Raw genomic sequence first — 17,577 nt, forward strand, 5'->3', positions numbered from 1 at the left:
TCGGCTTTTTCCGGAAAGCCGACATATCGGAGTACAGGCTCATAGACTTTGTATTGAGTCCGTACACTATACATTTATTCCCGGAAAAAGCCGAGCCCACACGAGCTACTTCAGCTGCTTCGTGCTAGTGATCGGTGGGGGGGGTCTCAGTGCTCGGACCCCCACCAATCCAAACTTCTGACATGTTTTTATTTACATAGCCGTTAAGGGTAAAAAGCTGCTGGGAAGGAAGAGCAGATATAGTAACATTCTTTTATCTGGTTTGATAGTTCAGCACAATACGGTAAATATAATGTGGGAATTTACAAGACTTAAAACCAAAAATGTCCTAATTGGTTCCTTCTTTTTTTTTTAAAGGAACACTGATACATCGTGATATGTGTCGTGCAGGGTCAGAGGGGTAGAGCGTGACTTAAGGATTGTGTGATGATCTTTGAATTCCTGTCATGCTCCACCCACTTAGGCTCTGCACAAGACATAATACAGACATCATTTTGCGTGGAGTGTGCCTTTAAAAAAATAAATAAAAAAAAAAGAGACTTGGACCCTGTCGTGTGAATAGAGCCTTAGGCCAGGACAGGTTTTCAACCTCTGGATGTAAACAAAAATGTTGCCATTTGCTGAACGTAAGCACAGATCTTAAATGGTGAGAAACAGAAACACATATTATATTAGAAGATTGAAAAGTTCTGCAATATATGATGATTGAGGCTCCTACAAGCAAAAAAGAAAACACCTTTTCCAGATGTACAAGGTCTCATTTATTAAATCAACATTACACAAGGTAAGTAAAACAGCGTGTGCTGGGGGAGGGGGCCTGACTGCTGGACAAAAAAAAAAAAAAAAAAAGTTTGCTTATTTAAAGGGGTTGTCCAGTCCCTAAAAATTGATGGCCTATCCTCAGACCCGAACCAATCGGATACTGATGGCCTATCCGGACACCTGAGACCCCCACCAACCAGCTATTTTCCTTCTCCTTGTACTGTGAATCGCAGTAAAGGGAATGAAGGGGAAGCGGCACTCATACAAAGCGCTGCGGCCCCTTCAAAACAAGCGGGGGACCCGGGAGTCGGGCCCCGAAAGAATCAGATATTGATGGTCTATCCTGAGGATAGGTCATCAATTTTTAGGGACTGGACAACCCCTTTAACTAATAAGAGACCACAACATAGTAAAGGATTAACAGCAGAGGAACGTCTCCAGATCAGTGCCACCTCCCTACAGAACGCTGCCCTTTAAGACTGTAATAGGGTAAGTGGCACAAATAGATTATTAAAGGAAAACTTCCTCCATGTGCCAAAAACCTGCGATCCATCATCTGGAATAGGCCAAGTTATTCTAAACATCCTTTTAGGCTGAGATATGAGGGGGACAAACGGCGACATTCCTTATGTCACAGACAGGAGTGTAAGATGCCAATTGAAGGGGTGGCATACGCTAAACTACTTCATAAACTACCAGCGCGGCATTAAGAACATAACGGCATTAAGAAAACAGTCTTAAATCTTTGGTAGCCATCACGCTGGCCTTTGGAGTAGATAATGCGGAAGAAGCCACGTTGTAATAATCACTAGTGCAATAAACAGACATTGATTAGCGGTAAATTACCGTGTGCTGCATTCAACGTTTTTGTTTTTTTTTACCCTGAATTTAGTCAAAATTTGAACGCAAAAAAAATTCCACTCCTTTATGTCCCTCGAAATTCCCTCCACCGGTTTTGTACAGGCACACAGAAAGCAGAGCGCTTTATCCGGACAGGAGAGAGGGGGGGGCGCTGTCCGGCGGAAGCGGAGAAGACGGAACGTCCTGGCTGGAAAGAGGAAGACAGGAGAATTAGTGATGTCATAGGCTCTGGCATTTAAAGGGGCACTCCAGCCTAACATAGATACAGTCTGGTGCTAAGTAACTATTTGGTACCTGGGCCCTGATCTTATGGATGGGCTGTTAGTACATAAATATTCTGGTAACCCCACCCCCTATGATCAATATTTGAGTTTATTGCCCTGTTCAGACTGGGCAGATACCAACCTGCTACGCCAATCACATGACCAATGGCTGTGTGTCAGAGGCGGTGCTGCACACAGACTGGAGGCTTCCTTTATATATGGGAGCCCTCTTCTCATCATCCACTCTGTAATAAAGAGAGACAGTTATATAGTATATACATTAACATGACCTGATGAAGCGGATACTACAATGAATCTGACAGCGGGAATATCTAGCGTCTCCAGCTCCAAGTATTAGGGTAAAATCTGAGAATACATCTCCAATCACTTTTAAATCAGAAATCAGTGATCCCCATAACAGTAACTAAAAGCATCCACAAACACTGCTGGTTTTTATTGGAAACGGTCATCAAGCTTGTAGTCAGACACACCCCTAATAGCTCCTATAATGCAGTGGGACAGTTTGTTCTTCCTATATTAGATTAACGTACAGAGCCTGGTATAAATGATGACACTTCAAAATGCTGAATTGCATTTTGGGGTCTGAAAAATGTCAGATTTCAGCTCTGAAGCCTGCAGAATTGTAACGAAAAAACCCTTGGAGTATTTGGGTGTCTTCACATGTGGTATTTTCACCTGGTTTTAGGTGGACATACACAGTACTTTATTATTACTTTAGCCCTAAATCTTGAGTTGGCACTGGCAATACCCTGCAGATCCTTTCAAAACGTAGCTTTCTTTTTGCTTCAATTTATGCTGCATTTTTGTTGATTTTCTGTTGCGGGTTTTCCCCATTGAATTCAATGGGGATGCAGAACCCGCAACAGAAAATCAACGAAAACGCAGCATAAATTGACACACTGCGGAATTAAATTCTGCACCGCAGGTCAATTTATTAACGTTTATCCTGAGGTTTTTTTCCGCAGCGCGGGCCGGAGATTTTCTAAATCTCATCCACTTTGCTGCTACTGTAAACGCTGCAGAATTTCTGAACACATTTCCATTGCGGAAACTCCAGTGTTTACGCTACGTGGGAACCCGGCCTGATCAATCCTTGTCAAAGGGGCGTGTCCCTACACAGTCACTGTCAGCTCTGATTGGGCAGTGTCAGTCAGGGACAACCCCCGCCCCCCCCCCCCCCAACTGGTAACACCCACTGGTCAATGCACTCATACACTTCTGAGAGGAATAACAGAGGAACGGCAAAACTGCGAGTTCTAAGAAAAGATGCTGCAGAATTGTTATTTCACGTGGAATACAATTTTTTACTAAAACAGACGTGTCGGAAGGGACCGGTACTCTTTAACCCTATAATGACCACACACGGTCTTGACGGTGCAGGTCCCTCTTTTTGCTGTAGAAGAGGATGATGAGTGTTCTAGTCACCACTCTTCTAATTAGGAGCTGTTAACAGCGTCAGTTTTTGGTGAAGCCTCGTTAGCACAGTAGGAGCGGAGGAACCACCGATCCCAGCCATTTAACCCTTTGATCATGCAGTGGTCCGCGGCATGATAAAAGGGGACTGCTCTCTTTGTATGTATCACCAGGTTTCCCACTATTGTAATATGAGACTGTGGGAACCCTCTGCAGTCAGCCCTGGGGAACTAGAAAGGACCCCAGGACTATCTGTTCAGTAGGCCCGCTGTTATGGCACACTAATGCTGCCCTAATAGAAACCACATACTGTATGCTAGTACATTAGTATAAAAACTATAGAAGTATAAAAAAAGTTATCATTTTATGTGATAAAAAACAAAAAAAACACAAAATGCGAAAATATAAAAAAAGTTATTATTTAGTAGAAAAAAAAACAAAAACATTTTAAATGCGAATTTCCTACATAATAACTAAGACCCCACACATATCCCCATGGCCGTAATAACCCGAGGAATTATTATTAGGTTATGTAGTAGAAAAAAAAAAAAGCATTTTACTTTGGGGTTCATATAAATTACCGCATCATTTAGATTAGATTTTTCAAACTGCCCCGAAAAAAAATACAATTTCTCCCCCACAAAAAGCCTCATACAGTCAAGTCAACGAGAAAATAAAAATTATGGCTGCTAAAACGCGGAGGAAAAAATGAAAAAAAATAAAAATTTGCTGGTAGGAGGAAGGTTATTCCTATATTTGAATTACTCTGCCTGTATACACCAGGTGAAAAACGGCCTTGACCCGATTACTCCTTCCTGGGCAGGGATCAGTTTCCGATCAATGTAAAGGCTCTTTAACAACCAGTGCCCGATAGTGAAAACTAGGGGAACGCTGGTCGGATTTGGGGGGGGCCTGATATAGGACCAGTGACTCACAGGCTGATTTGTGGTTTCCTCATCTGTTGTTTGCGGTAACGGATCAGGATACTGAAGAGAGTAAACACCAGGACGGTGAGCATGACCCCAGGGATGCCGATATAAAGGAGGATGTCTCCGAAACTCAGGCCGGACGCAAAAGCTGCAGAGAGAAGGACAGACACTAAGCAACGAACCATCATTAACCATTAACAGACTGGTCTTATATCCCTCAGGGCAGCCACCTCCCTTATCTATATATCAAGTAGCTCGGATAATCTTGTGCATACATGGGGCTGGGGATTATACAGAGGTGAATGGGTTAAATCTTAATTTTGGATCTGTCCTCTTTGCTTTCTGGAATTTCCCATAGTAATTATTCATTAGGGAGTGCCTTAGTTTTCTTTTAAAGGGACCATCCCAATTAACGAGCTCATGTGTAATCAATTGTATTGCCATCATCGTAACGTAGTGAAGTTCCAATAATCCGGCATACTTCAGACGCCCAATGTGCTGGATTATGGGAAGTTCTGAACCATTGGACATTCAGGTATATACAAAGACATAGCAATAGATATAGTTAGCTGCCCCCTAGTGTTTCCACTTCATCTCTTCGGTCCCTGGCAGCATTTCAATGGCTCCAAGGCTGATGTGGGTTCCCAGGCGTGGAAGGTGCTGACAGCGCTGGTCCACGAGCCTTCAGCCATGAAAGATCTACCTGGGACAGGCCTGAGACCCCGTGAGCTTGCAGTTCTTTACCTCGGACTTGTTCGGGACTCTTCTTCATCACCCGGAGCTGGAAGTAGCTAGTCTTGACCAGGCTGTACATATTGGGGTGGCGTGCCTGGCAGATGTACTTCCCTTCTGAACCTTCATTTACATTTTTAAGGACCAGGGTATCAGAGGGTAAAATCCAGTCACTGAACTATGGAGAGAAAAAGAGTATATAATAATCACATGGATATATGGCTTCCTGCGCTCCCCACTGTAAATTATAACATGATAGAAGTCAGCAAGCTTGTAGGTGACCCTTTGAGGCACAACGCCATTAGGATTAAGGGGGTTTTTCCATTAACAGACACCTCTGTAGCATTCAGGACTTTAGTGGGGTCCTTGTTGCTGAACCCCCATCAATGTGACCTTGAGTAAGTCCCACACAAACGTTACCGAAGCAGCAGGAACACTCAGCTGAGGGCTGTGCTGCTTTTTTTCAGATCGGCTTTCCGATAGTTTAGATCTGGTAATACGGTCATCATTTTAGCTCCAATCAGGATTACCCAGCCTTCCCAGACTCCTGAATGGAGATCCGCCTGTTGCACTGGTTACTGCATGACCTGCCAGGACTCTAGGAAAGTTTAAGAAGAACTTTGCCATCCAATATTGTCACACAGCCAGCTTTACTAGAAACAGATACCACATGACAGGAGGCGAATCCTTTCTTCGGGAGATTGTATAAAGATGGAGTTGACAAAAGCAACAAACCAACTGTGTGTTGTACCCGTGTGATTGTCCGCCATCATCCGTCCTATACAAGCAGCCGTCCACATTACATTGCCCGCTCACCTCTTGGCTCCACGAGTAATATGGTTCCTGTGAGGAGGAGGCCGCGCATTTAACCTCCACTGTAGAGCCTTCCTCTACCCACAAGATATCAGACACACTGGGGTACCATGAGTGAAGCTTCTGCAAGTAGATATTCTGCAGATCTGTAGAAAAATAGACAGAGAAAGATATCAAGAGAGAGATATATATTTGACAGAGCCAGGGACGATACCATTGTTTTTCTTCTCTTCCCCAGTAGCTTAAAAAGGCTCTGTCACCACATTATAAGTGCCCTGTCTCCTATATAAAGGAGGTCGGCGCTGTAATGTAGGTGACAGTAATGATTTTTATTTTTAAAAAAACGATCTATTTTCACCACTCGGGTGGGCGGGATTCTGCAGCTCAGCTAAGCCCACGAAAACTCCTGTGAGGATCCGTCCCGGCGGCGTCATGGCGGCCACCTGAGGTGAAATTATGCCGCCGGTATGAGCCACGCAGCAGCGTCCTACAGGATCCTCCCTTTTCCAACCATCCCTCCATATTCACGGTGTAAACACTTCAGTATTGTTAATGTGTTAGTATAAGACAGCACATAAGGATCTAACAGGATCCCTATGCGCTGACTAAATGAATGGAGAGGAGTGCATGATGCTGATTGGTCACCGATTGGTCAGCGTCATACACTCCTCTGTACAACGCCCACTTGGTCTAAAGTAAAAACACGCCCACTTGGGCATTAAGCAACTCATCAGCATAAATATAAAATCGCTAATAAAGTGGTGAAAATAGTTCGTTTTTTTAAAATAAAAAGCATTACTGTCACCTACATTACAGCGCCGACCTCCTTATGTAGGAGACAGGGGACTTATAATGTGGGGACAGAGCCTCTTTAAGGCGTAACTAACTTATCAGAATAGGCTTGTATTCTGCATTTTTTAGCAGTTTTTCCCTCTTCAGGCTCTATCTATAATTCAGCGTTTTCTTGGAGATAGTGGGTGAAGCCGAACTGCTATCATGTCTTCTATACACAGCACACATAGAAGAGGGGAATCCTGCTCTCCTATCTCTATTTATCATATATAGAAGCAGCAGAAACATGGAGAAGATTATACAGCAGTAATGATCAGTATAGCTGAGAATCCAGCACTGGGGTGACATCTAACTCTTACCAACAGCATGTCGGTGTTCCCCTGCTCCCCCTCAACAGAGTTCTATGGTCAGCATCTGTCTCTGCTCCTGCTCCCCCCTCCATAGAAATATAGGTAGCAAAGTCTGTGTCAACTTCCCTACTCCTGTTCCCCCTCCACTCTCCACAAACTTCTATTGGAAGCGTCCGTGTCTTCTCGCTCCCTGCTCCCTCCTAACCCCCATCCCAAAGAATTCTATGGGAAACAGGTCTGTCTCCATCTGCTCCCTCCTCCTGATTCCCCTTCCCTTTTCGATAGACTTCTATGGGCAGCATCTGTGTATCTCTGCTCCCTCCTAATACTTCCCCTCCCCTCTCCATACACTTGTATGGACAGCGAGTGAGTGTCTCTCTGCTCCCCCCCCCCACATCCATGGACTTCTATGGGCAAGTTGCGTAGAGACCACTCCACTTCCTGCAGTCCATCTCGTCTGCTCTGTAACTAGGGACGGATTGTGCTTGACAACAGGGGCTGGACTGCAGATTACAGGAAGGGAGACACCTAGTGGCAGTAACTTCACACTGAATTTGCAAAGATAAAACAAGTAAATTTTAACAGTGCGTAAAATACAAAGTTGATCTATATCAGGTCTACTATTAGACTATTAGCATAAGTAGTTAGAAAAGTTAGTGTCCATTGAACCGTTTCGCTGCCTGGACAAATTTTCACACTTTTGACAAACACAAATAAAACCTGAATTATAAAACCATATATTATACCTCCATACCTGCATACATTTTCTGAAACTAGCACTCTGTAAAAAATGCCCCACAGCACTTAAAGGCAAAATTGCATGAAGGTGCTTATGATTGTAAAGCGTAACTTTTCTTAAAAGTCTGACCCAAGCATAGCCTTAGGGTCCGGTCCAATGACACGGCCCGGCGTGGGCCGTGTAAACGAGCGCGAACAATAATATTTTAGGCTGCAGAACTATATGATCAGTCGATGAACGAGCGTTTGCTCGTTCAACGGCTGATCGTTGCCCTGTTTACCATGATCAGGATCGAGCATTCTGTGAACACTCGTTTGCCCGATCATTGGCCCGTGTAATAGGGCCTTGAGACGCATAATATCTGCTGAAAATAAACGTTCAGGACGTGCAGAGTTCATTCAGGTTACTGCTGCCAAGGTCTACATGAATATAAACTTCCCATAATCACCAGAACTGGATAAAAAAAAAAAAAAAAAAAGTCTCTCCAATCTAGACGCCGGTAAACATCTGAGTCACGGAGTCAATAAATGTCCTGATTAGACGCGGGGTGATTGTGTCTGCAGCGTGCGCGCCGGTCCCTTCTGTATGTAAACTTCTTCACTCGTGAGTACTTGACTGGAAATGGATGTGTGCGGCTTTCATTATAACATGAAGGCCCCCAGCAATGCCACGCTCCCACTATTCGTAATGTGTCGTCATTGGAATCAGGCTACTGTCTGAAAATAGGAAAAGGGTCGGATAGAGTTGAGGCCGGTGATGTCTGCTGCATTCTCCTTCATCGGAGATCGAGAACCCAGCAGAACAGCAACGCTGTCATCCAATGGTCCTTGTGAAATCAGACCCGGGGTCGGCATCATTTTAGGAACAGGTATAAACTCTCCCAAAAAAGACAACAGTAGAAGCAGCACAATTTTTGTTTTATAAAGAGGTTTCCAGACCACGTTTTGAATAAATCTGATTACTAAAGTAGGCCGAGAAGAAGGAGGACATGTGGCTGCTGCCTCTATACTTCCCTGCGGTCAGCATAGGGACAACGAAGTTTAGAGATGGAAAGATGAAACTCTTGAGACAGACTGATTGCTAGGGATACACTGCCTAGCAACCAGTCTCTCATACAGCGTTGTCACTAGTAACTAGGGTGTCTCAGATTACTAAGGTCTTAAGTTTAAGACAGAATTAAAAGTGCTTTGAGAAGAGAAAAGAACGGGGAAAGGAAGGCTTCTTGGCATTAAACCAGTCTTTTCTCTGTATCTAGCGGCCTTTTTAATTAATTTTAACATAAATCTGATTTAAGAATTACATTTGAAGCCATATCTAGGAACAATAAAAACAAGCAGAAACGCCCCTTTAATGCAAATTAGCATAAACTCCACCCCTTTGTGGTTTGTTTTGCAGATAGTCATGAAGTAATCAGGAATATTCTCTAGCATTGAGTATTCCTCAAATATTTTATTCCGCTGTGCCTTATTTATACCCAACTCTGGAAACATTGGACAACCACCACCCGCCCGACTGCCCCACTCGATGGCAATACCCAGCTTTCCGAGACTCCTGCACGCCAGGTCTGCCTTGTGATGAATTGATACAATCACTGCTCTAACGTTAGCACGCAATTGTGCAGATGTGCCTTTCAGGAGCCCAGGAAAGCTGGGCGATGATACTATTGGCAACCATAATGGCCTTTACCCAGCTTTCCCAGAACAGCGGAATGGATTTTTACAAAAGTCAGACTCCTCGAAGTCTGTTACATGGTAGTTTGCCGCTCCTATGCCTCTACTCTTAGGCTTTAAAAATAGATTTTGCAACCCGACATAACGCAGAATCCTGCCCAGCCCTGATCCAGTCTTTGTTTCCTCCATGACTAACCTCTCGTGCTGCTGACATTCGCTGGAGACAGGCGGTGGCGGAGGATATGTGATTGTGTCGATCTCGGTGTACACATCAGTCAGAAGCTCATTATACGGACGGCTCCATTTCAATATTTGATGTATTTCCTGTGGCTCTTTGTGGGGTTTAGTGACATTTTGTGATAACCCGGTGATATTTCTCTCTGCCTCCCGCGGCTTTCATTTGCTGTATTGTTGTGTGGATCACGTTATTGGGCTTCCCTGTGCCCTTTAGATGAAAGATGTTGTCTGTCCCGGGTATACACGTGCAGCGAGAAACCTGCGACGATACATACACTACAGGGATGCGGATGATGCCGCAGCCCGGGGACGACGAGCTTATCTGCGTTATCACTACTGATAACATTTAGCCTGTGGACACTTATTTTGATATTAAGCCAAGAAGCGCTAGTAAATTGCCTTTTTTTAATCCTAATGTTGGCCCCTTATGTGTTGACTTTTCAGCCAATACGATTGTGAATTAGCAACATTAAAATAAGACCGCACGTATACAAGGTGTTCCAATCAGGAGCAGACTAGTCATTTGCAGAGTATAGGGGATCTGTCAGTTCTCCTGTGTGGTGTAGTATAGAGGATCTGTCAGTTCTCCTGTGTGGTGTAGTATAGAGGATCTGTCAGCTCTCCTGCGTGGTGTAGTATAGAGGAGCTGTCAGCTCTCCTGCGTGGTGTAGTATAGAGGAGATGTCAGCTCTCCTGTGTGGTGTAGTATAGAGGAGCTGTCAGCTCTCCTGCGTGGTGTAGTATAGAGGAGCTGTCAGCTCTCCTGCGTGGTGTAGTATAGAGGAGCTGTCAGCTCTCCTGTGTGGTGTAGTATAGAGGAGCTGTCAGCTCTCCTGCGCGGTGTAGTATAGAGGAGCTGTCAGCTCTCCTGCGTGGTGTAGTATAGAGGAGCTGTCAGCTCTCCTGCGTGGTGTAGTATAGAGGAGCTGTCAGCTCTCCTGCGTGGTGTAGTATAGAGGAGCTGTCAGCTCTCCTGCGTGGTGTAGTATAGAGGAGCTGTCAGCTCTCCTGCGTGGTGTAGTATAGAGGAGCTGTCAGCTCTCCTGCGTGGTGTAGTATAGAGGAGCTGTCAGCTCTCCTGCGTGGTGTAGTATAGAGGAGCTGTCAGCTCTCCTGCGTGGTGTAGTATAGAGGAGCTGTCAGCTCTCCTGCGTGGTGTAGTATAGAGGAGCTGTCAGCTCTCCTGCGTGGTGTAGTATAAAGGAGCTGTCAGCTCTCCTGCGTGGTGTAGTATAGAGGAGCTGTCAGCTCTCCTGCGTGGTGTAGTATAGAGGAGCTGTCAGTTCTCCTGTGTGGTGTAGTATAGAGGAGCTGTCAGCTCTCCTGTGTGGTGTAGTATAGAGGAGCTGTCAGCTCTCCTGTGTGGTGTAGTATAGAGGAGCTGTCAGCTCTCCTGTGTGGTGTAGTATAGAGGAGCTGTCAGTTCTCCTGCGTGGTGTAGTATAGAGGAGCTGTCGGCTCTCCTGCGTGGTATAGTATAGAGGAGCTGTCGGCTCTCCTGCGTGGTGTAGTTTAGAGGAGCTGTCGGCTCTCCTGCGTGGTGTAGTATAGAGGAGCTGTCAGCTCTCCTGTGTGGTGTAGTATAGAGGAGCTGTCAGTTCTCCTGCGTGGTGTAGTATAGAGGAGCTGTCGGCTCTCCTGCGTGGTATAGTATAGAGGAGCTGTCGGCTCTCCTGCGTGGTGTAGTTTAGAGGAGCTGTCGGCTCTCCTGCGTGGTGTAGTATAGAGGAGCTGTCGGCTCTCCTGCGTGGTGTAGTATAGAGGAGCTGTCGGCTCTCCTGCGTGGTGTAGTATAGAGGAGCTGTCAGCTCTCCTGCGTGGTGTAGTATAGAGGAGCTGTCGGCTCTCCTGCGTGGTGTAGTATAGAGGAGCTGTCGGCTCTCCTGCGTGGTGTAGTATAGAGGAGCTGTCGGCTCTCCTGCGTGGTGTAGTATAGAGGAGCTGTCGGCTCTCCTGCGTGGTGTAGTATAGAGGAGCTGTCGGCTCTCCTGCGTGGTGTAGTATAGAGGAGCTGTCAGCTCTCCTGCATGGTGTAGTATAGAGGAGCTGTCAGCTCTCCTGCGTGGTGTAGTATAAAGGAGCTGTCAGCTCTCCTGCGTGGTGTAGTATAGAGGAGCTGTCAGCTCTCCTGCGTGGTGTAGTATAGAGGAGCTGTCAGTTCTCCTGTGTGGTGTAGTATAGAGGAGCTGTCAGCTCTCCTGTGTGGTGTAGTATAGAGGAGCTGTCAGCTCTCCTGTGTGGTGTAGTATAGAGGAGCGGTCAGCTCTCCTGTGTGGTGTAGTACAGAGGAGCTGTCAGTTCTGCTGTGTGGTGTAGTATAGAGGAGCTGTCAGCTCTCCTGTGTGGTGCGGTATAGAGGATCTGTCAGCTCTCCTGTGTGGTGTGGTATAGAGGAGCTGTCAGCTCTCCTGTGTGGTGTAGTATAGAGGAGCTGTCAGCTCTCCTGTGTGGTGTGGTGTAGTATAGAGGAGCTGTCAGTTCTCCTGTGTAGTGTAGAGGATCTGTCAGCTCTCCTGTGTGGTGCAGTATAGAGGAGCTGTCAGCTCTCCTGTGTGGTGTGGTGTAGTATAGAGGAGCTGTCAGTTCTCCTGTGTAGTGTAGAGGATCTGTCAGCTCTCCTGTGTGGTGTAGTATAGAGGATCTGTCAGTTCTCCTGTGTGGTGTAGTATAGAGGAACTGTCGGCTCTCCTGTGTGGTGTAGTATAGAGGAGCTGTCAGCTCTCCTGTGTGGTGTGGTGTAGTATAGAGGAGCTGTCAGTTCTCCTGTGTAGTATAGAGGAGCTGTCAGCTCTCCTGTGTGGTGTAGTATAGAGGAGCTGTCAGCTCTCCGGTGTGGTGTAGTATAGAGGAGCTGTCAGTTCTCCTGTGTAGTATAGAGGATCTGTCAGTTCTCCTGTGTGGTGTAGTATAGAGGAGCTGTCAGTTCTCCTGTGTGGTGTAGTATAGAGGAGCTGTCAGTTCTCCTGTGTGGTGTAGTATAGAGGAGCTGTCAGTTCTCCTGTGTGGTGTAGTATAGAGGAGCTGTCAGCTCTCCTGTGTGGTGTAGTATAGAGGAGCTGTCAGCTCTCCTGTGTGGTGTCAACACACACCCCCAATCAGAATCTAGTTTTTCCAGTGCAAGGTTTGGAATACCAGCAGGGAGCACATAGGTTATTATGGGGGGGGCGGGGCAGACACCCCCCTGCTTTATTTTTGCACTAGCCCCACTTATACTTTGCAGTGTAGACAATACAACATTGACTTACAGATCACATCGATGCGGAGCGCATCAGACGCCTCATCTTGGCCGGTCTGGTTGTCAGTTTTCACGCAGCTGTCAGCTCTCCTGTGTGGTGTAGTATAGAGGAGCTGTCAGTTCTCCTGTGTAGTATAGAGGATCTGTCAGTTCTCCTGTGTGGTGTAGTATAGAGGAACTGTCGGCTCTCCTGTGTGGTGTAGTATAGAGGAGCTGTCAGCTCTCCTGTGTGGTGTGGTGTAGTATAGAGGAGCTGTCAGTTCTCCTGTGTAGTATAGAGGAGCTGTCAGCTCTCCTGTGTGGTGTAGTATAGAGGAGCTGTCAGCTCTCCTGTGTGGTGTGGTGTAGTATAGAGGAGCTGTCAGTTCTCCTGTGTAGTATAGAGGATCTGTCAGTTCTCCTGTGTGGTGTAGTATAGAGGAGCTGTCAGTTCTCCTGTGTGGTGTAGTATAGAGGAGCTGTCAGTTCTCCTGTGTGGTGTAGTATAGAGGAGCTGTCAGTTCTCCTGTGTGGTGTAGTATAGAGGAGCTGTCAGCTCTCCTGTGTGGTGTAGTATAGAGGAGCTGTCAGCTCTCCTGTGTGGTGTCAACACACACCCCCAATCAGAATCTAGTTTTTCCAGTGCAAGGTTTGGAATACCAGCAGGGAGCACATAGGTTATTATGGGGGGGGCGGGGCAGACACCCCCCTGCTTTATTTTTGCACTAGCCCCACTTATACTTTGCAGTGTAGACAATACAACATTGACTTACAGATCACATCGATGCGGAGCGCATCAGACGCCTCATCTTGGCCGGTCTGGTTGTCAGTTTTCACGCAGCTGTCAGCTCTCCTGTGTGGTGTAGTATAGAGGATCTGTCAGCTCTCCTGCGTGGTGTAGTATAGAGGAGCTGTCAGCTCTCCTGCGTGGTGTAGTATAGAGGAGCTGTCAGTTCTCCTGCGTGGTGTAGTATAGAGGAGCTGTCAGCTCTCCTGTGTGGTGTAGTATAGAGGAGCTGTCAGCTCTCCTGTGTGGTGTAGTATAGAGGAGCGGTCAGCTCTCCTGTGTGGTGTAGTACAGAGGAGCTGTCAGTTCTGCTGTGTGGTGTAGTATAGAGGAGCTGTCAGCTCTCCTGTGTGGTGCGGTATAGAGGATCTGTCAGCTCTCCTGTGTGGTGTGGTATAGAGGAGCTGTCAGCTCTCCTGTGTGGTGTAGTATAGAGGAGCTGTCAGTTCTCCTGTGTAGTGTAGAGGATCTGTCAGCTCTCCTGTGTGGTGTAGTATAGAGGATCTGTCAGTTCTCCTGTGTGGTGTAGTATAGAGGAACTGTCGGCTCTCCTGTGTGGTGTAGTATAGAGGAGCTGTCAGCTCTCCTGTGTGGTGTGGTGTAGTATAGAGGAGCTGTCAGCTCTCCTGTGTGGTGTGGTGTAGTATAGAGGAGCTGTCAGTTCTCCTGTGTAGTATAGAGGAGCTGTCAGCTCTCCTGTGTGGTGTAGTATAGAGGAGCTGTCAGTTCTCCTGTGTGGTGTAGTATAGAGGAGCTGTCAGTTCTCCTGTGTGGTGTAGTATAGAGGAGCTGTCAGTTCTCCTGTGTGGTGTAGTATAGAGGAGCTGTCAGTTCTCCTGTGTGGTGTAGTATAGAGGAGCTGTCAGCTCTCCTGTGTGGTGTAGTATAGAGGAGCTGTCAGCTCTCCTGTGTGGTGTCAACACACACCCCCAATCAGAATCTAGTTTTTCCAGTGCAAGGTTTGGAATACCAGCAGGGAGCACATAGGTTATTATGGGGGGGCGGGGCAGACACCCCCCTGCTTTATTTTTGCACTAGCCCCACTTATACCTTGCAGTGTAGACAATACAACATTGACTTACAGATCACATCGATGCGGAGCGCATCAGACGCCTCATCTTGGCCGGTCTGGTTGTCAGTTTTCACGCAGCGGTACGGTCCATTCTGCCACTCGGAGATGTCACTAATGTGCATGAGAAGTCGCTCGTCATTACGGCTAATATTGACGCTGAAGTACCAACATCTCACATAACGGGAGGAATCCAGCCGGACCCAGGTCCTCATCCACTGGTAATATAAAAGAACACACGACATGAATAAAGCGGGCAGAGATCCGACATTCCGTCTTCTGTATTGTTGCCTATGGTTGGAGTATACAAATATATCAAAGTACAACGTCCTGTGAACTGTGTGGAGCATTTCATCCTAAAATAAAAAAAAGTTCCTGAGTTGTCCCCGTCCATCTCATCAGTTCTTACCATTTCTAGGAATGATGGATGACAACCAACTTGTGGTGCTACACGCTTTGAAGCAAATCTGCTTAGTTATACAGCAATATGGGTATGGATCACTGCAAGACGAGGCAGATTTTCCATTCAGGTTTCTAGAAAAGTTGGGTGACAACCTCTGTGTGAGATGTACTGCTCAGCATATTGTTAGTAACTATTGAGTTAAATGACAAGAAGACAGATGTTGACCCCATAAACACACCATACTGGCCATTGTAGTGCAGAAATATGACCTTATGTCCTCTCTTCTATCCCGGAGTGTCAGTCTTCACTGCAGCTCTGGCATTATATTTTATAAATACAACATATAAAACATGTGATCATCAGGGCTACGTCTGTAACTGCAATCTACAGGGCCTTCAATGTGTATGTGGATTGCCTAAAGAACCAGGTCAATGCTTTGAACTTTCCTCCAAAAACCAGGAAGAAATGCACCATAGCACCTCTATCAATGACATTCAAAGCAGAGATTTCCCCTGCGGCAGACAGTGGTTTCATTTTAATCAACAAAATCAATGCGCCCCATTGAGAGTCACAGAACAAGGAAAGTTTCTAGTATATAAGAATATGTATCAGGGGCTGAGCGGAAAAATACAACTAGAGAAAAAAAACTAGGAGACTTAAAGGGGAAGTCCAACAGTGTATACAAAATCAGACTCAGCCCTGGGACCAAACTTGTAATACATGTGCAATCCAGTCACACACACTCAAAGGCTACCATGTTACAGTATATACATTATTTATCCAGAGTTACATCCTGTATTATACTCCAGAGCTGCACTCTCTATTCTGCTGGTGGAGTCACTGTGTACATACATTACATTATTTATCCTGTACTGATCCTGAGTTACATCCTGTATTATACTCCAGAGCTGCACTCACTATTCTGCTGGTGGAGTCACTGTGTACATACATTACATTATTTATCCTGTACTGATCCTGAGTTACATCCTGTATTATACTCCAGAGCTGCACTCACTATTCTGCTGGTGGAGTTACTGTGTACATACATTACATTACTTATCCTGCACTGATCCTGAGTTACATCCTGTATTATACTCCAGAGCTGCACTCTCTATTCTGCTGGTGGAGTCACTGTGTACATACATTACTTATCTTGTACTGATCCGGAGTTACATCCTGTATTTTACTCCAGAGCTGCCCTCACTATTCTGCTGGTGGAGTCACTGTGTACATACATTACTTATCCTGTACTGATCCTGAGTTACATCCTGTATTATACTGCAGAGCTGCACTCACTATTCTGCTGGTGGAGTCACTGTGTACATACATTACATTACTTATCCTGTACTGATCCTGAGTTACATCCTGTATTATACTCCAGAGCTGTACTCTCTATTCTGCTGGTGGAGTCACTGTGTACATACATTACTTATTCTGTACTAATACGGAGTATGTACACAGTGACTCCACCAGCAGAATAGTGAGTGCCGCTCTGGAGTATAATACAGGATGTAACTCAGGATCAGTACAGGATAAGTAATGTAATATATGTACACAGTGACTCCACCATCAGAATAGTGAGTACAGCTCTGGAGTATAATACAGGATATAACTCAGGATTAGTACAGGATAAGTAATGTAATGTATGTACACACGGACTCCACCAGAAGAATAGTGAATGCAGCTCTGAAGTATAATACAGGATGTAACAATGTATGTACACAGTGACCACCAGCAGAATAGTGAGTGACAAATGTGCAATAGTAGGGGACATCTTAAAGGGGGCACTCTCCTCAAAGTCCCCTAATTCGTGGAGGGGGTCACGTCTATGAGGTGCAGCAAAGATTACATCAAATAATTCCTGTAGCAGTTTACAGAACTCCATAATAGAGCAAGCAGGTAAAGAGGTGCACTTTACTTCCGAGACAAGGAAGGGGTTAAGAAAAAGTAGATGGAGCAAAAGTAATGGCAAATCCCCCAGAAATGTTACCAGACTGGTTTCAAACCACTTTATTGTTACTTGTAACTGGCAGAGGTTATAATGTCTGAAGCTCCAGGCCTACAAAAACAGAGAGTACACACAGAGCACGTCCACAATACACAACTGTATCGAAAAAAATTATATTCAGACGTTTTTAGGAAAGTAGGGCGAACACCAATAAAGGCCGCCATTGCAAATCCGTATGACATTACTCTGCTCAGAAGAGCGAAGGGGCTGCAACAGGGTCAGATTAAAACTGGTAAAGGCCCCTGGGTCAAAAATTGTAGTGGGGTCCTATCACACCTCTAGGACCAAGACCTCACCTGATCCACTATCACAGCCACCTATGGGTGAGGTGACCCTGAAATTATGGAGACAGCTGAACCAGCGACTTCCTTAGAGATAAATAGATAGATCTAGTGATTTGCATTCTAGGATGTGTCGTTTATAAACCAGGATCTATGTGCAGACCCTGAACAAGCAGGGGTTGCTTTGAGATTTCAGCAATGAAGGCTGCAGAATTGTGAATACAGCTCTGTGC

General features: G+C 45.8%; 1 protein-coding gene across 1 annotated transcript in view; it reads right to left on the bottom strand.

Annotated features, from left to right (window-relative positions):
* Nucleotides 1–737: 737 nt before the first annotated feature.
* Nucleotides 738–17,577, bottom strand: part of LOC142662240 (basal cell adhesion molecule-like) — a 135,175-nt gene continuing 118,335 nt past the window's right edge. Inside the window, exons 4-9 of the mRNA XM_075840361.1 lie at nucleotides 14,666–14,870; nucleotides 5,798–5,940; nucleotides 4,994–5,159; nucleotides 4,256–4,397; nucleotides 2,029–2,131; nucleotides 738–1,810 (exon numbers count right to left, since the gene is read on the bottom strand). Coding sequence (XP_075696476.1) covers nucleotides 2,041–2,131; nucleotides 4,256–4,397; nucleotides 4,994–5,159; nucleotides 5,798–5,940; nucleotides 14,666–14,870 — 747 coding nt within the window. The 3' untranslated portion in view covers nucleotides 738–1,810; nucleotides 2,029–2,040. The remainder of the gene's footprint in view (nucleotides 1,811–2,028; nucleotides 2,132–4,255; nucleotides 4,398–4,993; nucleotides 5,160–5,797; nucleotides 5,941–14,665; nucleotides 14,871–17,577) is intronic.

This window comes from Rhinoderma darwinii, chromosome 10, assembly GCF_050947455.1.
Source record: "Rhinoderma darwinii isolate aRhiDar2 chromosome 10, aRhiDar2.hap1, whole genome shotgun sequence".
NCBI classification, from domain to species: Eukaryota; Metazoa; Chordata; class Amphibia; order Anura; family Rhinodermatidae; genus Rhinoderma; species Rhinoderma darwinii.